The sequence below is a fragment of the Ambystoma mexicanum genome, chromosome 14 (genome assembly GCF_040938575.1).
Source record: "Ambystoma mexicanum isolate Mex_15411 chromosome 14, UKY_AmexF1_1, whole genome shotgun sequence".
Lineage (NCBI taxonomy): Eukaryota > Metazoa > Chordata > Amphibia > Caudata > Ambystomatidae > Ambystoma > Ambystoma mexicanum.
The window spans coordinates 543,190,863-543,216,434 of NC_090940.1; the positions used below are offsets into that span (position 1 = coordinate 543,190,863).

Below are 25,572 nucleotides of genomic sequence, written 5' to 3' on the forward strand. Positions count from 1 at the left end.
TACTGGTTTAGCTTGGTAAGTTTAATGGGTAAGATGTTGTCTACTGCTGCCTCAAGCGTTTTGTTGTAGAGGTCAACAAGTTTATTTGCATCCAGATCTATGTAGTTTGCAGGGACAAGGATATTATGGATGCAAGGGCGTAGGCTTTGCAATGTTATCTTACGATTGTTCCTGGCAAGTGTTTGCGGAACTATGGTTGGAATAGTGCTGTTTGGGGCATTGCCTTGGATGGAAAAAGTGATGACGTGGTGGTCGGACCAGGCAGTTGGTTCGTTTTTGAGGATGGTAGTAGCACAATTATGGTCTGTCAACTAATCCAGGGTTCTGCCTTTATTATGCTTCGGTGCTGTGACGATGTGGTTGAAGCCGAGTTGAGTGATAGTGTTTTCCAAGGATAAGGGATCTGAGTCATTGGGATCGCCAAGGCCTAGGTTAAAGTCATCAAGCAGGATGATTTGAGATCCTGGTTTGGTGTTGTTAGTTAGAAGGTCAGATATGTCTTCCTCGAAGGAGGAGATGTGACCTGTAGGCCTGTAGATAAGGTGCATACGGATTGTTTGGGACGCTGAAGAGCGAGCTTAACTGTTAGAAGTTCAGAAGAAGGCAGGCAAACAGACGAGGTGGCTAAGAGGCCTAAGGAGGTTTTAGCTATGAAAGCTACTCCGCCTCCTTTACCTGTGTCTCTAGCTTTTCTTATTATTGAATAGCCGTCTGGTATGACTAGGGATAGTGCCCGGCCTGCTGCCTGGGCAGCCAGATTTCATTAATGGCCAGAAAGTGTAGGTCATTAGATGAGATAAGGTCAACAATATCGAGCGCATGTGCGAGCAAGGACCGGGCATTGATGAGAGCGCCTTTGATGGTAGGGCGTTCAACAGCTGTATTATGAGTTTGATTTGTATTAGGGATTAGGCTGTCTGGTGGCCCGGATTGGAGATGAGGACTGGTGGTCTTTTCTAGAGAGTGACCTGCGGAGAGGGAGTCGGGAGCCGAGTCTCAAGTTTCTGTCTTTCACTGAGCAAGGGATCCAGGGTGTAGGAGGTGAAGCAAATCGGCGAATCCATTCTATAGGGCTAAAGGGAGAGCTGGGTGCGATGGCCTATTTAGGGTCATTGCGAGCCACAGTTGCCACATGCTTAGGGGGTGGTAGTTGTGGATGCCGTGATGGTTGTAGTCTAGGAAGGACGTAGGACGGAGTTAAATAGTGGTAGGATGGTTGCCATTGTTAGTGTGGTTCTGCAGAAGGATGCTATGAGAGCGAAGTGGTGTGCTGGTTCACTTGGGCAGAGTGAGCTAATTCACCTAAATATGGTAAGCTGGGTCACTTAGGCGGAATAGGCTGGCACACTTCAGTGAGGTATGCTAGATCACAATAGTCTAGTTCCCTACAGTGTGGTATGCTGGTTCGCAATAGGCAGTTCACTTCAGAAGTTAGGTATGCTGGTACATAATAGGCAGTTCGCTACAATGAGGTATGCTAGTACATAATAGGCAGTTCGCTACAGTGAGGTATGCTAGTACACACTAGGCAGTTCACTTCAGAAGTTAGGTATGCTGGTACATAATAGGCAGTTCGCTACAATGAGGTATGCTAGTACATAATAGGCAGTTCGCTACAGTGAGGTATGCTAGTACACACTAGGCAGTTCACTTCAGAAGTTAGGTATACTGGTACATAATAGGCAGCAGTTCGCTACAATGAGGTATGCTAGTACATAATAGGTAGTTCGCTAGAGTGAGATATGCTAGTACACACTAGGCAGTTCACATCAGAAGTTAAGGATGCTGGTACATAATAGGCAGTTCGCTACAATGAGGTATGCTAGTACATAATAGGCAGTTCGCTACAACGAGGTATGCTAGTACATAATAGGCAGTTCGCTACAGTAGGGTATGCTAGTACACACTAGGCAGTTCCCTTCAGAAGTTAGGTATGCTAGTACATAATAGGCAGTTCGCTACAGTAGGGTATGCTAGTGCACACTAGGCAGTTCCCTTCAGAAGTTAGGTATGCTAGTACATAATAAGCAGTTCGCTACAGTAGGGTATGCTAGTGCACACTAGGCAGTTCCCTTCCGAAGTCAGGTATGCTAGTACATAATAGGCAGTTTGCTACAATGATGTATGCTATTACATGATAGGCAGTTCGCTACAGTGGGGTATGCTATTTCACAGTGGGCAGTTTAGTAAAGGACGATGGGCCAGGTTAGCTTAATGCAAAAGGCTAGATCATATAATGCACATAAAGTGTTTGACCTGCAGTACAGCCTGCTAATAGGACTAGATCTGTTGTTTGTGAGCAAAGAAGCCATATTCTCAGCGATGCAATGCATTAAACAGTTAAAGGTGGCCGACATGGGCAACGAGCGTAGTAACATGGGGGCAGTCCAAATATGCGGTTGGCACGTACACTAGGGCGGTGCATGCGGCGAGTAGCGCCGGCAGTGGGAGATTGGCTGCGGTTGAGGCAGGGGGTTGGAGTGCAGTGGCTGTGCAGTGATGCTGTGCGTCGGAGATGGCAGACTGCTTAGACAGCAAGTGTACAAGCAGGGATACTTATAGCTGCTCCAGTTTTAGGGTATTCTTTGAGATGGAGTTAACAAAGAGGGAGCAATGCGCTTTTTGATAGAATTCAATAGAGGTATCGCTTGAGTTGAGGGTGGTTTTTCTTTTAAGATATCCTCTACAAAGTCAGTGGGCCTCATTACGACCCTTGCGGAAATGGAAAAATGATGGCGGAAATGCAATACCGCCATCGAACACCGCTCGTTGCGATCATGACCCGTCACCGTAAAGTACGATGCCATTAGCGACACCGCAGTGAACGGCAACGCTAACTGCACCAAGTACGCGCACGCGCGCCTTGCAAAACCGGAATCACCGCCATGGCGCAACGGTACGCGAATTCTGACCCTAGCGGACATGTACTGAACGCCATCAAGCACGTCGTAAAGTACCATTCCGCCATGGCGAGAAATACGGCAACGCGAACCAACCGTAAATGGCCCACTGAGTGCCTGTACTCCACTCCCTGGCCTCATTGCACAACTCCTGGCAGGCGCAATGTACTCACACTATGCAACCAGTGAAATCCACAATTCACCCATGCATGCCAACGTAGAAAAGCATGCAGGGGCTCAAAGCGCCCCGTGAGTGGGCATCCATGTACGGCATGTCACCATAGCCGTACTGACGCAGCACAGGCATGTGAAGGTACAACACATCAAAATGAAAATCAAGAACACATGACACAAAACAACAGTAGTCCCCCATCGCTTGCCACCAGCGCAAGGCAACATCCAAAACAGCATCCTGAGGGGGATTGCACCAGCCCTGTACTCATGCCAGTAAACAAACCAACCATCAGCAGAAGCATGTACCACACAAGTCGGCAGAGTGACTGAGCAGCCAGGCTCATCCCAAGAGGGGCCGATGGGAGCTGCAGGGCACAGATGGCATCAACACAGAAGCCATTCCAATGGACATGACCCCAGTCCCCCTCCAACAAACGCACGCAAACACAGTCACCTGTGACCAGCCACATTCTGAACAACCCATCATTCCACCAATCGACCTGGCTGACAGGCACCAGTCGGCCAAAAGCCAATCCCCCGCCCCTGAACAGCACATCATGTAAACAGTCACAATGGCAGCCTCTATCCGTGACCATACTGTGCTACGTAGGCAAACGCGGCCAGTACTGTACCACACAACTCAACTCAGAAGGCGGAACACAATGCAGATCATCACGCAATACATACCGCCACAAAGCGAAAATCGCCACATCACCTGCAAAGAACAACGCAACACGACAAATATCGGAATACAATTTAAATGCACATCCAAATGACAAAGGCCCCACAGCAATTTGCAAAATACCACCAAAACAACCATCATCACCGAGGGCTGCATCTGCAATAATTGACCGGCTTCCACTTGTGTGACGCCCTGTACCATCATGGCACACAGGGCCTACATCAACGTTCCAAAAGGCAACATGGAAGCGGCAAGAACCGCAGGTCCGTCCCATGAGGCAGGCACTAGTCGAGCTGAAAGGCCGAAATGTTGCACCTAGCCACCAGTACAGCGTAAGGGCATGTGGCCCATTGGCGATCGTCCCATATGATCGAAATGGTGCTCCACTGATTCACCCGAAGCTGCAGGAGTCGAGAGTAAAAACCATCTGGAGGAGTGGCGTAGAGATGGCATCTGCAATAGGGCAGGAGATACCTGTCACCCAAAAGAAACACAAATCAACCGATTGCATTACGGGACTCATGATGCATTACAATCTTCATTCAACACACCAAATCCACACCCATATGCATGCTAGCCCACTCCAAAGGAATATACACACCCCTAAATCAGTATCGAATCATAACGAAACCAATCGAGCTAAATACACCATTGGCAACGTCGGTTACTGTGCATGCGTCCGTCAAGATAGAACCCATGACATGGGATTAGTAACGTGCCTAGACACAAGTGTATGAAGGCGCGTCGAGACAGGGAGGATCCGACAAGGGCAGATAGACGTATGTCCCACTATGGCAGCCTTGCATCACATAACGCAGGGGAAGGGGAGTGAATCAAAAAACCCATGTACATGGCAGACCCTAAACGGAATCATCAGTCCATGCATCCACACATCATTCCCTCATCCCGCAATGAAAACGCATGAATATTCACTCACATAATATGTGAAACTTCCATCGCGTCTGTGCGTAATGCAGTCCGCAAAAACCACTGTGCCCCTGGCCGGATCTGTAGTGTTGTGAAGCAAGATGGATTTGGGAACGTCCTGCCTTATCGTCCACTACGCTATTGCGCATCCCATTCAATTCATATCATTCATTGCCTGCTCGTTATGGGCCATGTCCCAAGGACATTCTACAATAGAACGTTACATTTCCAGCCAGACCTGTGGGCGTATCCTCGCCGCTACTTCAAAACCCAAAATGCTGGCCTTCGAATTCCTCACTTGCAACATTACGTCGAAAAGGCTTCTGTGAACGCTTGCATTCACAATTACATCAATGTAGTGCGGCTGTGTGTCATGATGCTAACTGGCTGCAATCACAAATGGGACGCCACGCCCGTCGGTGAAGTACGTTACTGTGCTGCATGAGGGTCGGCCATCGATCGAGCCCTACATACCACTGACTCTTCACAGGTATGTAAGCGGCTGCAATCATAGCATGTGTAACAATGGGAGCATAGCATGAAGATCAGTCAAAGTACATCACACTGCCATCGGGATTAGATACATGATTCAAATCCCAAGATGCCATGCGGCCAAATGCAGCCTTACGTGCGGGACGTGCTCGACCAGAAGGGATTGCATCTGCCACAGATTCATTCAATCAGCACAGGTGGAGGCCATACAGGCCGACAGCACATATATTGCAGACCCAAACCCCTCCCACAACCACTCCCACTCCAAAATGCTACCGGCAGGACTAGCGATGTTGGGCCTGGGGTACCAGATAGCACTGCAAGTGCTACAACTACAAGAAGACGACGAACAACAACAGGTACAACAACCGGGCGCACAGGGGAGACGGAGGAGAAGGAGGAGGAGGAGGGCAAGGCAGGGTCAGCAAGGCCCACAAGCACTGCCACTACCACCACGCAGGCGGCCCGCAATCCCACGCCTCCGAGCCGATCCGTTCAACCTCACTGCTGAGCAGATCCACACCCTCTACCGTTTGGACCGGGACACCATAATCGCCATTGTGGACATGACACATGCTGACCTCGTGAGCATGATAGATAGCCCAACCGCCATCCCACCCCTACTGAAGGTGGTGTCTGCACTCCACTTCCTGGCCACAGGCACCTACCAGCACACAGTGGGACAGTTGCATGGCATTTCACAGCCACTGTTCTCACGGACACTCTTCCAAGTGCACGATGCCCTCCTGAAGCACGCCGACGACCACATCACACTACCACGCACGTACCAGGAGATTACCAACGCTAAAGTGGGATTCCATGCACTTGGCGGCATCCCGGGTTGCATTGGTGCCATCGACTGCACCCATGTTGAATTGGTTGTCCCACATGCCATGGAGGTCCAGTACCGGAACCGGAAACAATTTCATTCAATCAATGTGCAAATGGTGTGTGACTCCAACAAGATATTTACGCATTGTTGTGCCAGATTTCCAGGATCTACCCATGATTCTATGGTCCTGAGGAACACAAGAATACCACGCTACATGGAGCGACACGCAGGGCACAGATCCTGGCTACTCGGTGAGTCTCATTCCATGCATGACATCGTGGCCCATTTGATGCGTCAATGACCTTGCAGGGGGGGGGGGGGCTACTTAGCACTATCATTCCACTGACACCCTTCATTCGTCTCATACAGGTGATGCCGGGTATCCACTGAAGAGATGGCTCCTTACACCAATCCGGAACCCACAGAACGAGCATGAGGAGGACTACAACCATGCCCACTCACGTACCCGTGTGGTCATTGAACAGGCATTCGGCCTACTGAAGGCTCGTTTCCGCAGCCTCAGCAGGTCTGGCGGGGCACTCATGTACAGCCATGTGAAGGTTTCTAAGATGGTCATGGCATGTGTCATGCTGCACAACATGTGCATACGTAGGAATGTGCCCATGCCCCCTGACGCTGTACTGCATGCACCTGAAGATGATGATGATGATGAGGGTGGGGATGTGGAGGCACCTCAAGGAGTCCATGAGGCACAGGATGCACGTGCAATCCGACAGAGCATCATAGATGCATGCTTCTAGCAACCACGCATGGTGCCTATTACACGGAAAGGGGACCTGTGGCACTGTGTGTGTGTAGTACAGGCACATTGTGGACTGTACGCCTATGAAGGCCTCGTACGCAAATAGCAATGTCCACACATGTCATTGGATGATAATGAGGTGCTGTATTGTTAATGTGATTTGATTTATACACCCTATGGACCCGCCACCCAGTGAAGCCCAACACACCCCCTCCACCCTACTACCTCCCCCCCCAACACCAGTGTCCAAATATGCATGCTGTCCGTGGGTAGACGCTATTGCAAGCCCCCTCTACGGGTATCAGGGGCACCCCTGCCCGTGGAGCGCAGGTTCCTGCCAGATCTGCGTTGGGGGCTGCCCTGGACGGAACTTGCCACGGATGATGTCTCTGCCTGCTCGCGTCCATGCATGTCTCTGAGGGTTTGTGAGAGCTCCGAGAGCACACGGCGCACAGCAGCAAGTTCAGCACAAACGTCTTTGGACGTCGCATGCAGTTCCCCCCTCAGGCTCTCGGTGCTTTTCTCCATTTGTGCTCTCAGGCTCTCGGTGCTTCTCTCCATTTCTCCCCTGAGGCTCTCACTACTTTTCTCTATTTGTGCCCTGAGTGTCTCGGTGGATGTTTCCATGGCTGCCCTGGAACCCCCGCATTCATTTGCATGGTCCTTGAGTAGCGTGGACGCTTCCTGCTGTTGCTCGATCAGCAGGTCGAGGGACTGTTGCCTCTGCTGGGCCATGGACATTTGCGGTGGTGTGACAGGGGGGCTGCTCAACACATGTTGCCTTGGCACAGGACTTGTGGGGGTTGGCCAGTCGTCGTCTTCAGGGTGCCCCTGCGTGGTTTCATCATGGTGTAGGGGATGGAACATGCAGGGGGATTGGGAAAGGTCATGGATGGTACCTACGTCGCCAGCACTGTTTTCCGTGTCGGAGCATGCTGGCATGACAGCTGTGTCACCTATGGTGCTGCTACCACCAGAGGCAGTGCCATCAGATACGTTCTTTGGGGGGACCTGTGGTGCTGGGGTTGTGGACTTGCTGGCTGCTGGGGTGCCTGTTGCAGTCCCCTCCAGTGTGCTGCCACTTGATTCCTGCTGCTGCCGTGTCTTGATCCTTGCACCTGAGGTGGAGGCTCTTGGGACGTTGGTCCTGGCCCTCTTTGCAGGCGTGCTGGTAGGGGTGTCCTGCAGCTCGTCGTTGGTATCGGACCCTGTGGTGGAGTAAAGAGGGGCGAGCGTTAGTTATGGGTCTGTCGGATTTGGAATGGCAACGTATCAAATGCATTGGGGTGGTACATGAGGCTGATTTGGGACTGGGCCTTGGAGGTGGTCTCATTTTCGTGTGGATTGAGGATGCATTCATTTGGCTGCCTGCAGTTAGGGGGTGCATGCTGCACATGTAGGGGTTGTTTATGGCTTCTTGATTGATTTGTTTGTTCATTCTGACTTTTAGAGGGCGCTGTCAGGGCAAAGTATGTATTGCACTATGGGGTCACATGGTACTGCACATGTTCGTGGTTTGTGGATTTCGCATTGTTTCTCTTGGCCAACCTACCTGATTCTCCGGATGTCGGCACTCCTTTCTCCATCCCTCCGACTCCCTCTATGCTCTCCATTCCTATGGTGGAGGCGCAGATTTCCTCCCAGGGGGTCAACTTGATGGGCGACTCTGAACCCCCCCCGGTAGCTGTGGCGATGTTCCTGTTCGCAGAAAGTATGCTGCGTACGCGGATCCGCAGGTCGTCCCACCGCTTGCGACATTGCTGTGGCGTGCGGGGTGTTGTCCCCACCGCACTTACGCGCTGTGCCACCAGGGCCCATATGGCCTTCTTGTTGGCAAGGGCCGTCCTGGTCATTTGACTGGAGAAGACGACGGCGGAATTTTCCTGGAGGGTCTCGGTGAGCACGGTCAGTTCCTCTCGGGAGAAGTGTACCTGCCGCTTGCGGTCACACGCTTTCTTGGCTACCTTTCCCATATTTATTTTTTTAACTGGGGTTGCTGACGGGTTGGGATGTGTGTCAGGGTCGGATTTTTTATGGTTGTGTTGGGATTCGGATTTTATAGTTGTGCGGCGTGCTGTTTCCCGTTCCGGCCACATGCTTTTACTTCCGTTTCCGTATATTTACGGTGGCCGTAATTTGCGGTGCACGCTCGTTACGGTGACCGCTCATTACGGTGACCGCTAAGATGGGTGGCGGTATTGCACCTGGTGCAGCGTACGGCGGCGGTAAGGGCCGTTTTGGGGTCATTTCCGCCATCGCAGCCTTTCGGATTCCGCCATGGCGTAATGCTCGTGCCCGATGGGTCGTGATTGGCCGCACTTTGCTCCTTCGTGCAATGGCGGAAACGCTATTTACGCTGTTGCGGTCCGGTCAGTCACTTTCCGCCAGGGTCGTAATGAGGCCCAGTGTCTTGTACCGCCTCTTGAGTGGCAATTTGAAAGTGTTGAGCAGCCTTTTTAAGAATAGCATTGAATGCCATGTGGTCATCAGTAGGTGAGGCTTGCCTTTTAGGAGGTTAGGAGGCAGGATCTATACACAGGGGGTCTGGATCTGGGGTAGTGGAAGGTGACAGCTATGGTGCATCGCCTACCGGTTGTTCATCGCCCCCGTCTGGAGACTGGTCTATCGTCTTGTCAAAGGGATTCTTTCCCTGATCATAGGGGTCCTGATGGATTTCCTTTGGTTCAGTTAGGTCAAACACCTCCTCATGAGGGAACTGACTCGAAGTTCTTTGAACTTTGGACAAAGTAGGGTAAGAGTCTTCCTCTCTTGGTCTCTTTGGGGGTGATACATCTTTCAGAAAAATCTACAAACTTGGGAAGCTTGTTCATGTATCCCTCAAACCTATCTTTGGTCCATAGAGATGAACCAGAGTGGACTGGAGGGGGAAAAGGACTCTTTTTGAGGACTTGGGTCTCTAGGCGGTCTAAATTTGTCTGCCAGTGTCTTAGATGGGGCTGGGACCCATCCGAATATTCTTCTCGACCTTCTCGACATGTCTTTCGATGTGTCCTTTGGCCTATTTGCCGCCGAGATGATGTTTGCGAGACTCTGGCGGATCTCTGGGGATCTGGGAGTGATTTCGACGAGCCTAACGGCCTTGTCGTGGTTTTCAGTGCCTCCAAAACCTTTGGCGCTGACGCTCTCTTAGGAGGCGTTTCGGCACTCTTATGATGTTTGGTGCTGACACCCTTTTCACTTGGATGCCCCGACATATGCTGTATGGATGGTTGCGGGGAGGGTGGCCGATCATGGGGAACGGTGGGTTCTGTTGAACGTTTTGCCATTCCTGTTGGCGTTGGTGGCCTTCCCGACGAGTACATAGAGGAGGCTCGGGGGTTGTGTGTTTTTCCTTACGTGGTGCGTGTGTGTCCTTGTCGCCGGGGTGTTGCCTCCCCATAGCAGAAACAGTGGCCTGCCTGTCAGGGCCGGGAACGGACATCTCGGAACTTGCCTGTTCCGCAGAGAGTTCAATGGAGTCAACATTGGAGCCATGGCTGTCGCTTACACCCTCGTCACTGGAGGCACCTGCGCCGACGGGGGAGCTACTCACGGCCTGCTGCATGGCGTAGGCCGCCCACCGTTTTGTCCGCCATTCTTTTATCGTCTTCGGACGCAAAAGTTGGCAGGACTTGCAGGACTGCTCTTTGTGATCTCGAGGTAGACACTTATTACACCTCCAGTCTGTGTCTTTCCATGGATATTTGCTGTTGCAAGATTTGCAAAATTTAAAAGGAATCTGTTCCATAGCTGAGGTTAAAAGCGACAGCGAAACCAGAAGGGAAGAGAGAGGGGAGAAGGAAATGCATTCTACAAAAGAAACAGAACCCTGGGCCCCACTCTCCCTACTGTATAGGTATGCCCAGAAGGCCAAGGCCACGCGGTCGACAGCGTCGACCGAAGCACCAGCCGCCGAAATCTGCAGTCGTCTTCGGCGTTTGTTCAGGAGTAATCATCGATGAAGAATTGGCAGATATTAAACAACCAACGGTCGTGGACAATGAAATAGAAACTTAGCAATTTACGAGCTCCGCATAAGGCGACCAGCTAGCTGAGAGGGAAAAAACTATCTGAGGGACCTCACCGCGTGAGCGATTTTGGGTATACTACACGTCACGTTAGGGATAGTGTTACAAGCACGCCCATTTCGACATCCCCTTTCGATTCTCAAAAGACAAAATGCAATACTACTAGATGTCGGACTATATGCACAGCATGTGATTCTAAGCAGATTTACAAGCATCAGAAAACTATTTATATTTCTGAAGGTGAAAGCATGATAACTGTGACGCAATAACGCTCTATGAATGGGGTGCCATGGTAAGCTTGCAATATAGCCTTTTTGTCTTTTTCCACCATTTTTTAAATGTGACAAACTGAGTATGGAGGTAAGGAAGCAATTTAAGAGTACGGGAATTTGTATAGGGGTCTGGATTTACTGGAGGAAGAGGGTACTGAGTGTGAGTATCTGTAGGTGTTAATGTAAGTGATAGTCTGTTTGGCAAAAAGATCACCAAGGAAAGGGTCTGATCAGAATTAATTATGGGGCCAATTTCCTTTTGATAGCACTGAATTACTGTGGTGGGCGTGTCAGCTAAATCATTATTAATAGAAATTAGTCGATACTTCCACTGGTTAGTGCCCACTTCACAAGGGGTGATCTGGGGCTATTTACTAAGCTTGCGTTGTGTGGGTGCTGGGGAGGTTATTGTGGAGGGCACCATCATTGTTCACCTGACTGCACAAGTTCTATATACAGCTGACGCTAGGATTGCGTGCCACTGCCCTGAGAGGTTTTGAAATACTTCCACGATGGAAGCTTCCGGGCCCTAAAGAGTGGGTGGAGAAGACTGGAATGGTGACGAGGAGACTTGAATATGGCTTAAAATTACTTATTTTGTACCAGTTGGGGTTATGTGGGTAAAAACTGAATCTTTATTTTATATTTGGGTTTCCTTATCAATGGTACACGCTTCTATTATTATTAAATTCACATGCTCGCAGAACAGGGTGTAGAAATTGGCACAGTGAGGAGTTTCAATTTGACTGGACTGCTAGGCATACGTATGGTGATGGTTGCTGCTCGGCCCTTAGGCATTGTGGCGCTGTTGCAGTAATCTTACTTAGTTACAAGAGTAGTACAGAAAAAAGGGCATTGATGACAATCATGTACAATGATGATACAAACACATAGTAGAGTTACAGGTTGAAAGAAAGGGATGGAAGTATGTTCCTTGGTTACAGTGGAACACTGTTACGGTGTCAAATCAGCTAGTGGCATTTACAGATGAAACAGTTTAGTTTTCAGAGCTCTTCCGGAAGATTGTGTATGATGCTTCATTTCTGAGTGCTGTGGGCAAGGCATTCCAGTGTTTGGGCGCTAGATGTTGGAAGCACAAGCCTCCAGGTCTGGTTCTTTTGAAGGTGGGGACGTACATCATGTCCGAGTGATGTGATCGAATGAGTCTGGCCGATGTGAGTGGAGTAATCTTTTCTGATAAATAAAGGGGGCAGTGCGGGAGATGCACTTGTGTGTGATAGCCATGGTTTTGAAAAGAATGCGCTCTTTGACTGGTAGCCAATGTGCATCCCTTCTTGCCTGTGACCGGTGTTCCCTTTTAGAGATGCCCAGTGCAGCTCTAAGGGCATTATTATGAGTAACGTGTAACCTATGAAGGTTTTTAGAGGAAGTACCCAGGAGTAGAGCATTACAAAAGTCAAGTTAAGCCCCAACTGTAGCTCTGTCTATTGCGAGGTGGTTTGTGTTTGACAAGTAAGGTTTGACTGTGTTGATGATTTTAGTGGTGAAGGCTGCAGAGGATGAAATTGTACAAACTTGGTGTGTCATTGACAATGAAGAGTCAATAAAAAAAACTTAAGTTTGACTGCTGTTGACACAGTAGTAGGTGTACTCTCAAGTTTGAAAGTCTTATATTGCGGGTCGAGTTTGTTAAGAGTGTCTTTGTAGCCTACAAGGAGGATCTCTGTTTTGTCCCCGTTGAGGCACAGACCATTTGCTGCCATCAATGTCTGAATGGCTGCGTAGATGTTGTCTAAGGCTGCAGCGTCCTGTTCCTAGGAGCCCGTAAGAGGAAGTAAGACTTGGGTGTCGTCGGCATAGTTAGTGTATGCTATGCCACGATCATCCATGTCATTGAAGAGGGGTAGGGTAAAGATATTGTACAGAGTAGGTGCCGTGCAGGATCGTTGCGGGACACCACAGTGTATGGTTGTGGGTGCTGTGCATGCCTGGTCAGCGAAGACCCTCATAAGTCTCCCTTTAAGGACTGAGGCGATCCTTGCTGTGGCTTCGGTGGGGAAATTAGCAGTATTTATGAGATGTTTACACAGGCTATCATGGTCCACGAGATCAAAGGCCGCCAACAAATCTAGTAGGAGGAGAAATGCTGGTTTGCCTTTTCCATATCCCTGGGTGGGGACACTATTTTGATCCACGTGGGGTAGAGGGCGAGGTCATCTGCAGCAGCCAGGACTGATTGATACACTTCATTGATTGATTAATTTACATTCTGCACACTGCAAATTCAATTGCTCCTAGGTTCAGGCCTAGGTTGCTGGAAAGGTAGTTGGTAAGATGCAGATGCCCCACCGCCCCCCGCTGCCCCACCCAGTGCTGCTGCTTCTTCAGCACTCACCTCTGCAGTGCTCCCTCTGCCCCTTCCCAATGCCCCAGTGCTCCCATGCCACTACCAGTGCACAGTCAGCCCCTCACATTAACACTGAGCACCCGCCAGGCTACTCACAGAGGCCCATTCGACCCACCATGCCCACTGCACAGCTATGCAGTGACCCTTCAGCCCCTTCACAATTCCTCATTGTCTATTCCCAGTGCTCCCCAGCCACTACAAAGGCCCAGGCACCTCTCAGCCTCCTTCCCTCATATTAACACCCAGCGCCCCCTGTCTTCATACAAAGGCCCAGGCACCTCTCAGGGTGCCACTATATCCTCCCACCCCCCACAATTTCTCTCCCGATCCAGTGCTTCCCTTAGCACCTAAATCCCTTTACAAATTCCTCAGTACTCCTTTGCAACCTCCTTGTGATCTTTCAACAGCTCAACGGACCTTTCACTCCTCCACCGTCTTACCCAATGTTCCTAAGACCACCCCCTTGTTCCACCCCATTACTCCAGGCGCACTGGGGATGTTTGCACCACCAGTTATTTGTGTATTTATGTTTGTACAGTTCAAAAGATTAATTGAGAATTTTGCATGAATAAACTGTTACCCTTCCAGAATAAAAAATATATACGAATATCAGAGGACCAGACTGAGCAACTTTGGCATTTTTTGTTTATATTATGGAAATATATATTTCACAACAAAATAAACTTACTTGGGGGCATCTGGGCTGAATCGGTCTGGGTCAAAGATGAGGGGGTCCTTATAAAACTTGTCCGTCCTTCCCACAGTGTACATAGTGAACTGCAAACATAAAGGATCATTTTAGGGATAGCACAGAAAGCCATGTCCTATTCTGACTTACAGCACTTTAAATTGCCGAAACCACATCCCACATATGTGTTTCAATAGGCCTGTTTACAAACAAGTTCTTGTCTGGAACGAGGAGCACAATTCCTGCTTTTCCTGGTTTTCAATTGCCATTTTGCTTTGAGAAATAGATCACACCTCTTGCTCAAGGCACAGGCAGAGTCTGTGGTTATACACATTCCCCCGAAAAGCACTAGATCTACGTTATAATATAACAAAAAATAATTATTTTAAATTGAATTTCCCAAAATGTGGGTTTTAAGGAAACAGGTTTTCGGATTTAAATGCAGGGGAGCCCCCCGCTCCTCCATATCCGCCTGCATTAATGTATACACTAAACTAACCCCTCACATCTATTTTGTTGAACAAATTTGCAAATATCCCACAGAAATTTGATTAAAAAAATACGTTGTTTTTGGCCTCTGTTTTGCCATTTGTTTGTGTGATGCGATACGGAAGCACCCACCCTTCCACCTATAGGAACTAGGTAACGTGCTTGTCAATGGTGTATGAGAAGTGACACTGCATGCTCTCCGGCATCCTTGATGACATCACTGGAATTAACACCCTTTGACCTCTATAATTCCCCCCATACTTTAAAACTTTATTGAAAAAACAGACTGCAGCATTAGAAGCAAGCATCCAGCATTTGACCAGCCACTCAAGTGAACTGAGCTACATGGGTCCTTTTAAAAGATAAGCTGTCAGATGTGTCAAACCACAGAGGGTGCGAAACAGGCAAGAGGGTGAAAGGTAGCCCAATTTATAAGGGTACCCCTTGATTACGCTCACACCAGAATAAAAAGCACCCCTCTTGGGAATTAAGGCCTAGAGTCTTATCTTGCAAGGATTACAAGTTTAATCTGTACAGAAATGAGGATGGGGCAAACAGCTCTGCTCCCTGAACAGTGTATTCTGTCCCTAACCGTTCCCAGCTCCTACAGACTGGTGCCAGGCAGGGAGCTTAAATACTCTTGACTTGGTCACTGGATATTGGCATGGCTCCGTCCAAAACTGTCCTTCTTTCCCTACAAGGGATGCCGCAGTCTTCCTTCCTTCATGGCTGGGTTTTCCGTTTATGGCATATTACTTTACATATCACTAGCCTATGCAAAAATACACAGTAGCTTAATTTTCCATCATTTTGCTACCCATGAACATTTATATATAAACACATTTCCCGTCATGCTCTCCATACTTCACTCATTATATTCATATTTTTATCTGGTCCAGTAATTCCACTTTAAAACCTTATTTTCCTATAATTTTGCATTGTGTGCATGAGCCTTAGCCTGCCTGGGCTTTTTGACACACAGCAAACAGCTGCTAAGTTACGTGCTGGCATGCCAGCGCTAGCAAACACCAGGCAATGCCTGTAGTCTACCTTTAGTACAGACTGCATTCCTTTTGGTACAGAGGCTAATTCTGTCGTGCGTTGAGATTTTAAAACTAAATAGAAAAACATTTAAAAGTATATTCAGCTAATAGTTATTTACACCTTATTTTTAAATACTAACTATCTTAATTTGCCTTGCCGCGTCTGTGTGTATGATTATATTTGCATGAAAAAAAGCTTTGTCAGTGCTCTAGTGCTTAGAAACAGTCAACAGAGGTCTGGCCTAATTGTAAAGCACTTGGGGGTGCAGGGTGACGCTAGCCCCTCCTGAACAAGGGGCTGCAGAGCACTCAGCAACACTAGGGTCTAAGTCGCAGCACTTTGCTATGACTAAATGAAGGCAGTGGTGCGCGGTACAAACCTCAGCAACATAACACAACATAACATGCAGCCGCAGTACTAGTAAGGCAGAATTCGGAATTCTGGCATAGTCGGTTATCAATACCCAGCACTGGCTCTGGGGGTGCAGCAGCATATGGGCGCCCCCCCGTGCAGCAAATAAAGGGCGCCTTGCCTTCAGTTTACAAGACACTGAGCTGGAGGCTCCGGCTCAGGGTCATGTAAACTTAAGTATTGGTCTGGCCCAGTGCCTATTAAAGGCGTGTCCCTTAAACACACTTTACAAGAACAGCAGGGGGCTCAGTACTGTTGTCGGCTGATACTTGTTCCAGAGAACAAGTATCAGCCGAACAACAGAACTGAGCCCTCTCCTGATCTGCATGTGTGATGGGTTGGAGCGATTAGTGACAGACCCTAGCCAAAAGTACAATTTTCTAACGCATCCGGCAGCCCCTCGAATCCGGCGTGCGCATGACCAGTGCTTTCAGAATGCTGAGGAGGGTGTGGCTGGGCAGGGGGGCGGGGGTTGTTGGGGGTGGGGAGCACCGAAAAATCTCACACAGGGCAGACCTGGGGCCGGCACTGTCAATACCTCCTCGAAATTGGAGGCACATCCTCTAGATTCCAGAATGGTCTTGTTGCCCGTAATGAAGTCCCTTATACCTCCATTTGGTTTGGAGGAATTCCCTTGTGCGGTAACTCTGTCAGTGATTATTCCTCCATTTGTTAGAGGTAAAGAGGCCAGAGCTCAAGCTAAGTGCTGGCGGTTTTTCCTAAACTTTCCCTACAAGCTCGTAATGTGGCAGTGTGGTAAAAGTAGCACTGATTCTGTTACCGCCACTCCTTCTATGGCACCACCACCGTTGTAACGCGGCCACCAGACGTGGCTAGCAACTACCGATTTCACAAAGAGCTTGTTGAAAATACAGTCCCTCCTATTTGTGAAACCTTTGTCGTATTTAAGCTTTCAGGGTTTTCTTTGTGAATCCGGCCTGAAACAGTGACTTTTGTAAATGAGAAGACAGGTGGGAATATAGTCTATCACTTCATCACTTTTGTGCTAAACCTTCTATAGGGGTTCCCCTGGCAAGAACTGTGAACTCTGACATCATAAGAACATTAGCTCCTGTGTTTACTCCTGCCAAGGTCATATTTCTATTTCCCATTTGGAATAAAGCGTCCGTGGAAGAGACAGGAAGGGTGCTGGGGGCAAGCTGTACTCAGTACTGCATCAAGTCACACACTTCGAATAACCAATACATATGCAAATGACCCAATATGTACTGGGTGCACATTTATCTCTTGAATGTTGTGGAAACCCTGAATGCCCACCTGGTGTCAGTCTTTGAGGATCGTCATCTAAAGTAGGCCCTAATATTAGCCCTCCACTTGTCTCATGGGGGATGCCATCTTTCCCGCAACCTGAATGATACAATGGCTGTTGTGACAATGTATCAATAATGGACCTGACTAAAGGAAACATTTTTGAAGTCCAGAGTGCATTGATTGCAAATGTTGTCCATTGCAGGTGCCATTTCGCCATGCATGAATGGAAGGTAGACAACATTTCTATGCAAAACAGTGTTAATAAAAGGTGTTAACACAATTTTACCCGTTTTAACCCCTTTCTTCTTTCTTTCAACACTGCATCTTGCACATCCGGTATAATTCATGGAGAGGAAGCAAGTGCACTTACGTGCTAACAGTGGTGGTACCTTCCATCCAATTACCACTTTAACCCCCAAAGAATTTAAATATAGTAAAGTCCAGATGGGAGGAGATAAGCCTTCATGTGAGAGGGGCTTTCGCCTCTGGAAATGTTTTGACCTATGAAACTCCAGATTGACTGTATTAAATTCTGGTGGTTAAAATCCCTTGTATTTTTTATCCTGTATACATAATTCTCTTATGCTGTCACTGAGAACCAAGCATAAATTCCCCGCCTGCGGGTAAAATTCTGCACAGGGAATAGAAACGTTACTGGATCTTATGGGAGTGACTGTTGTCCTAGCTGTTCTAGCCTCAAATTTAAAGTATGAAGTCTCAGGTTGTCTCAATCTGTGTCCACGTCCCTGCGGCCTCTAACAACACGGCCAAACTCTTAATAATCTGCAAGGAGTTGTCCAATCCTGCAGCAGTCTCCAACTCTTCTAATGCCTCCCAGTCCCCCTGCTCAGCACTGGCTTCTCACTTCACCACTAAAACTCAGGACATCCTGTCCTCTCTCTCCTCTTCTTCTCCCTCTACCTCTTTCAGCCCTTCTCCGGCCACCTCTCCCTTTCCTCTTCCGCTCTCCTCTTTCCCTGTGTTCACTCCAGACGATGTTTCTAGACAAGTCTAATCTATGAAAGTATCATCCAAGCAGGTGCTCTCCTCCTCCCACAAAACCATCAAGCACCACATTGACACCCTTACTCCAGTCTTGGCCGATTTCTGCAATTACTCTTTTGCCACTGGAATTTTCCCCTGCTCCCTAAAGCACTCCCTTGGGCACCTCCTCCTCAAGATGTCTTCTGCTGAAACCTTCCTCTCTGGCAAATTAATGCCTGCTCCCTATCACTCCTTTCTTAGGCATACTCCTGGAAAAGTTGGCTATCTCCCAGCTTATTCTCCATACCAAATCTGTTGGTTGTCTCCATGACCATCAGTCTGGCTTTAGGGCAGCCAGAAGCACGGAAACTGCTCTCCTGAACACCCGTGAAGACCTGCTTTCGAATATCGACCCTAGCCTTCCCTCTGGCCTCATCCTCCTTGATCTTTCGTCTGCTTTTGACACGGCCAACCACTCCATCCTGATCAATCGTTTAGTGACAACCTGGACATCACGGATCAGGCTCTAGCCTGGTTGACCTCCTTCCTCTCTGATCGACCCTCCCAGGTCCAAAACGGGTCCTTTCTCTCCACCGCCTCTCTCTCCACATGTGGTGTTCCCCAAGGCTCTAACCTCTCGCCCAGGCTCTTCAACCTTTACTTGTCACCTCTATCTTCTCTCCTAATTTTCAGTGTTATGCGGATGACACTCAGCTCTCCTCCAGGCTCCCCTCAGCCTCCTCTCCTCTCTCGCTCCTTCCTGATTGTCTATCCGCGATTCAGGAATGTTGTGCCTCTAATGATTTCTGCCTGAATGCCAGTAAGACTGAGATCCTCATCATTGGGAACCCTGCTCCCGCTTTCCCTCTTTCACTCTGACTGCCCTCCTTGAGCCCTCTACCTGAGCCTTCCGGCGAGGCAAAAAACCTTGGTGTCATCTTCGACTTCACCCTCTCCTTCTCGCCTCACATCATGGACGTCTCAAAGAATACCACTACCAGCTGCACCTCCTCAGAGTTATTCTTCCTTTTCTCACTTTCCCCCAGAAGCTCACTGTCTCCAGAGCCCTGGTTCTCTCCAGGTTGGACTACTGAAACAGCCTCTTTCTAAATCCGCCTGCCTCTACTCTTCCCCCTCTGCAACTAATCCAGAACAGGACTGTGAGACTTGTCCTTGGCCTCAAGCCCAGAGATCTTATCTCTCCAGCCCTGAAATCTTTCCACTGGCTCACGGTGGCTGCAAGGATCAAGTTCAAGACCCTGCGCATTGTCCCCAAGACTTTCTGGGGCCGGGGACCACACTACATTCAACTCCCTCCTCCTAAACACTTTCCTTCTCGAGCCCTCTGTTCATCCACGTCCAACTCTCTGAGGGTCAGACGCTTGTCCAGGCTGAGAGTGGGGGGGTCGATCTCTCTCCTCGGCTGGTGCCTCCGTCTGGAATAGCCCTGCTTCTCTCAAACCTTCAGCAGGCCCACCTCAGGTTCCGAAAGCAACTCAAGACCTTGCTTTTCGCTATCTCTCTCCCTTGCTGATGTTGTTGTCTGCTGCACTAACCGGTTACCTGGCCACCCTCTGAATCTTATGGGGAACAGGCTCCTTTCATGACCAGTAGCCCGATGCACTGCCTATGGGCCAGCGCTCAGTAGGGACTCTATGTGCAACCCTACAGTCGCCTGCCTCCTGGCACTTACTTAGAACCGGCCACCCTGGCGGCATTCACTTGAGCTTTGCTTATTGCACTCTCCCTTTCCCCCTGCACTTGCACGATCTGAATGGCACAAGGCCTAGTAAGATCGCTGTTTTGTTCCCCTTGTATTTCCCCTCCTTGTCTTGTCGCGCCGAGAAACACTTGTGTACAGGCACGTTATAAATTACTTATCATATCCTATATCATACCATATATGGTTCAGTGTTACCATCATTTACATTTTTGGGTGAGGGGTGTGAAAAATTTAATGAGCACCACGCCCAGGGATTCAGGCATACAATCCTATTATTGCAGACCTATATGTCATTTATAATGATCTGTGGTCATCCTTATGTTCTTAAAATGCTCTTTCATTTTATGCAAAGCCACCCGAATCCTTTCTAGTAAGGGTGTTTCCAAAGGGTTCAATAAAAGTCTAAGAGACTGTCCATCCTAGAATGACAACCTTCAATAAGAAAATACATAATTCATATGGTGATTTAGGTTTTGATAACATGCTCTGCTTAGTAAGACAGTAAGGCAAGTGCAACCTAATTATTATTACGCCCTCAGCGACGTTTGTGGCAGGGAAGGGAGGCGGCAGGGGAATGGCTAAGATTAAATTTAAGTGTGTGTCTGTGGTGGGGTTGAGGGGGAATATTTTTAGCAGGGAGGGGGCAGGGGAGCAAAGGGATTTCAGGGATGAAACCCCCAAAGTTAAAGGAAATTCACGCTAGTGCAGGAAAGGGTGAGGGCGGGTGGGGGATCAATTGCCAGGGGAATTGGAGGAGGTGAACCCCCCTCAGAATCCTAATAATCCTGCATTTGAAGGCTGCACCAAATCGACTGAAAGAAATCGGTCTTTTATGCACACAGCCATCAATATTCAGGATTATCACATAGAACCTTTACGCAACTGTCAGCAAAGGCTGGATGGCCCTAGCACACACGTACATGACGACATGACTCTCAACCACATAGAAAGAGTCAGAGACATGGAGTCAGAGAGAGCGAGAGTACGAAAGCCCAGAGAGAGAGCTAGGTTGGCGTAATATATGCGGGCTCCCGCTACTATTTTATTATGTTATTCTGATTGTGTAGTGTGTTATTTTCCTTCATTGTCCTGTATGTCCTATTGTTCAGCGCATTGAAACTGGATTGTTCTGGTAATGTTTGCTCTTTATAAATAATGTTTTGCCTTCTCAATATAGTTAGTTGTAATCTTTCGTTGCAGTCAGAAAGGCAGTCATTTGAGCGATGTTGGCCAGTTTCTTCAGAATGCCCTACACAGAAATGGGTTTAGTACTTTATTCTCAAATGGTTGAAACTAGGAGCCTGCCGAAGAGTAGTCCACACTTCTGGCAGCTGTTAAAGAAAATGTTGCTACCGACCTGTCAATCACTGAATCTCAAGATTTTATTTCGATTTCGCCAAAAGAGACCCCTTTCCATTAACACAAGAATCACGCTACTACCCAGAAAAATCATCCAATAATACAGTTGAGTGTGCACACGTGTCAATCATTGCCACCCCTTATCTTCTATTCCATTAGACTAAACAATAGACAAGCAAATGGATTGCACTTAGACGAATTGTGAAGAAAACCAATGTATAGGAGATTTGGGAGGGTGACCGATATATTGGAAATAGAAGATTTTATGAGGGTGCTTATATATTGCCCTTAGAAAAGTTTTTAGGATAGCCAATGTATCACACCTAGATAAATTGTGACGATAGCCAATATATTGCACTCAGAATATTTTATGAGGTTAGCCAATATATTGCACTCAGAATATTTTATGAGGTTAGCCAATATATTGCACTCAGAATATTTTATGAGGGTAGCAAATACACTGCACTAAAATGCATTGTGAAGTCAATCCATTGCACTTAGAAGAGTTTTTTGAGGGAAGCCAACATATTGCACTTAGAATAACTTTGAGGTTAGCCAAAGTACTAATCAACCCTGCTCCCTGCCCGCATACTTCCCAAGAATCACACTTGGCTTAAGGGCCAGCCAAACTACACACAAAACACACATCCAACATAACAATCATCCGCATACAACAAACAACCCAGATACTGGGCCTTACCCCTCTGGATACAATGGGCCAGTGCACACAATCAGAACTCACTTAGAAAGCCGGCATGTACAGACGCCAGTTTTTCCTGGTTCTGCAAGCATCAACAGAAGAGTACAACTGCTATCCTATCCCACTTCCCCCACTAACCCACAAACCACCCTCTTTCTTACAGAGCCACGTGAGCACCTGGAGACCATGCCAATGGTAACACTGCGCAGTATAAATCAACTTAACATAACAATGTTAAAGCATTTTATTAAAGCAAAGTTTGTCACTCAAAGCTTTGCTGATTTAAAATAAGTATCTTCACATCGTACACTGCTCGAAACCTAGCTCATTCACTATTGATTAAGTTGCAGCATTTGAAGTGTAATATTTATAACAGAGAGGGTCAATTTCTTCCACAATATATGTCCGTGCTCTGCAACCTGGAGCTCCCCAGGTGTTTTGGACCGACTCCCACGATCCCGTATCATTGAGTATGCTGGCCAGGGCTGATGAGAATTGTAGTCCAAAACATCTTGAGAGACAAAGGTTGTGATCCCTGATATACAGGGCTGTGTTGAAATCAAGAAATACTGGCACAAAGCCCTTACAGTGGTGTGAGAGCTAGTGGGATGGACAACAGGGAACAAGTGGGGCTGAACCACTTAGGGATGTGGGAGGACACAGAGGCTAACCGATACACCATACATCTGCCAAAGACTAGCTTTATTATAGCCAAGTGGCACATAGATAGTCACTGTGGGAAATAACCCATCCCCAAAGTATGGATGTGCTGGACAGGGATGGAAAGAGTGATACTGTGGAATAGACTGGTGTTTCGCAATGTGGGGTGTAAACAGGTTTGAAGAAGCATGCGTGGGGGAATTGCCTCCACCATGGACTCAGGCAGGTGGAATATGGGAGTTATTGGTACAATATTATTATTTATTCAGCCAAACCCTCGCTTTGGAAAGCAATGGAGCACTTTACAGAGTAATATGAGAAACTACAGGAAGGAGTGGTAAAGCATAGGAGCAGGAACCAAGCAATTAAGGGGCGACAATCCAAAGACTCCAACAACAGAGGGCTTGCGCCAGGTAGAAGTTGGAGCGACCGCAGGGTTAATATAAAGAGGGTGAAGTAGCAGTGGGCAAAAAGAGCGGTTTAACACCTCAGGGGAGCTATGCTAGTAGGGGTGAACACTTGCACAGGATGTGGGGAGTAGGCAAAGGGGGGGGGGCTGTTACCAGAGGAGAGGCATCGAACAGTCCAACTAGTCGAGTCCACTGGGAGGCCAGGGATGAAGAGAGGAGAAGAGGTGTCTCAAATGTGGCCATTGCAAGATCATTATGCAGCTGCAAACAATCAAAGCGCCCTATGCACATGAGTTTGTGTTTGTTGATTTCTACAAGCAATGCAGCGTCATTCCATTGCAGGCATTTCGTTGTCTGCTTCACAGAATGGCATCTGAATCCTGAACACGACTAAGCTTTGCCATCAACCTGACTCGAGTGGCACCAGGGGTAGCAGGATGATCCAATGGCTCTGTGTCATGATTTCCATGGACTTATAAACCAGACTAGAATGGTAGTGGTAAAATATAGAGATCTTAAATGAAGAAAGTAAAAATAGCTAAATGTACTATTTGACTTGTTTTCTGAAAAAAGGGTATTGTGCTAGGCTATTATCCAAGTCTATGCAAAAAGGACGTGCATACTCGTCCTTGGCACTTAAGGGGTTAAAAATATGTGTTGGTTACTTATTGATTCTGTAGTGCTGGAGATTTCTACCATCCAGCTCCCAGTTCAATTCAGCCCGCTTCATTTGCATGCACCCATTTCCGTCTATAATGGTATACCTTGAAAACAGAGGCACTGCCGGCATTGCCAACCCTCCTCTTCTCCCCTGACCTGATTGGAGCCTTACTGCTCAGAAGTGCGTTTTTTTTGTTGCTTTTGATCTACTTTATTTTATTTATTTATTTATTTAAATAATAGTTTGGTCGGTTTAATTTTGCTTTCTTCGTTTTTAACGAGGTATTTCAGTCAAAGTTATTGTACCTCTTTAGTTTCATTATTCATCCTCTCTGCAGATTTTTTTTTTTTTAATTTGGTACCGGTCCAAGACCTCACACTCTTTGGATCACAGGCTTGAACTTGCTTCTCTTCTCGTTATCCTCATGAGTCAGGACGAGTAACCCAAAATGTTGAAGCAAAAGCTAAGAGCTTACTTATTTTAGAAACCTCTGCGAGGTTAGCTCAGGTGCAACGCGAATGTCTTGGAAGCAAGACAACGCAAAGCAACAGAGGTTTGAATCCCAGTCCCGCACTTAGAGACTGGTCTCTGGCATTAATGCGCATTATAAAAAAGATTAATTAATTAAACCTTGCACACTCCAACGGGTGGTAAGAGTGTGTTAGTACAAATAGATTGTAACTGCAAACAACTAGTAAACCATTTAAAATCGACAAGCAGAGGTTTAGGCTGATATGAGTAAGTTGGTGGCAGATTGAGTGATAACTTATAGAGCACATACTGTGGACTGAACCGCCTCTTGCTACTGGTCCTAACAGACCGAGGGACTGGTGGAATATTATTTCCTGTAAAGATGAGTTTTCAGATGCGCTTTTAACAGTAGTCCTCACTTTCCCCCAAAATGTTGTGGCCGATTTTCTAAACCATTATTTTTACTACAAGCCTAGACCAGGGGTCTGCAACCTGTGGCTCTCCAGATGTTTTGGACTACAGCTCCCATGACACCTAGCCATTGACTATGCTGGCTAGAGCTAATGGGATTTGTAGTGCAAAACATCTGGCGAGCCAAAGGTTGCAGACCCCTGGCCTAGACATACTAAGTTTGGGTTTCGTATATAGAAGGGAGTGATTGAGAAGTGGAGGGCATCTCCTCCCGCTATCTTTGTGATAAAAAAAGTGGTAAAATCAGCCAAAAGAATTCTGCAAAGTTGCATTCGGCGAAAAAAACTGTTAGGAAACGCCATAGGTCCTTCTTAACCACTGATGATTCGTTTCGGAATGAAGCTGAAAGTGGAGTTTGATTCCTTGGTGGAGCAACCAGACACCAGAACATCCTCCACCATGGGAGGAAAAGCAGAATCTTCTGATGGAGAGGAGGAAGTAGGACACTGGTGGTGGAGTCTAAGGGTTAATATGAGGATTTTATCGGTAACTGCTGAGTACAAAGAAATCCGACAAAGCTGGGCAACTCTAAAGGGAGAAAGAGAAGTGGTTGCTAGAAGAGATGTAGGCCAGGAGGGTAGTTCAGGGGCAACATGATCGCCTTGGAAGCAAGGCGACACGGAGCAACACAGGTTCGATCCCCGGTCCGCGCTTAGAAACCTCTGGGTATTAAGCGTGTTATAAATAACCAATTATAATTATGTAGAGATAGCACTGCTGCAATACAATTCATCTGTCCACAACAACACATGCATAACAAAGAGTCCACGATGAATTAACTATTATATTTT

At 47.7% G+C, this 25,572-nt stretch overlaps 1 protein-coding gene across 1 annotated transcript in view; it reads right to left on the reverse strand.

The window, feature by feature from the left end:
- LOC138526943 (cholesterol 24-hydroxylase-like) overlaps positions 1–25,572 on the reverse strand; it is a 309,716-nt gene that overhangs the window by 65,809 nt on the left and 218,335 nt on the right. The window contains exon 13 of the mRNA XM_069637836.1: positions 14,127–14,215. Within this exon, the coding sequence (XP_069493937.1) occupies positions 14,127–14,215 (89 nt within the window). The remainder of the gene's footprint in view (positions 1–14,126; positions 14,216–25,572) is intronic.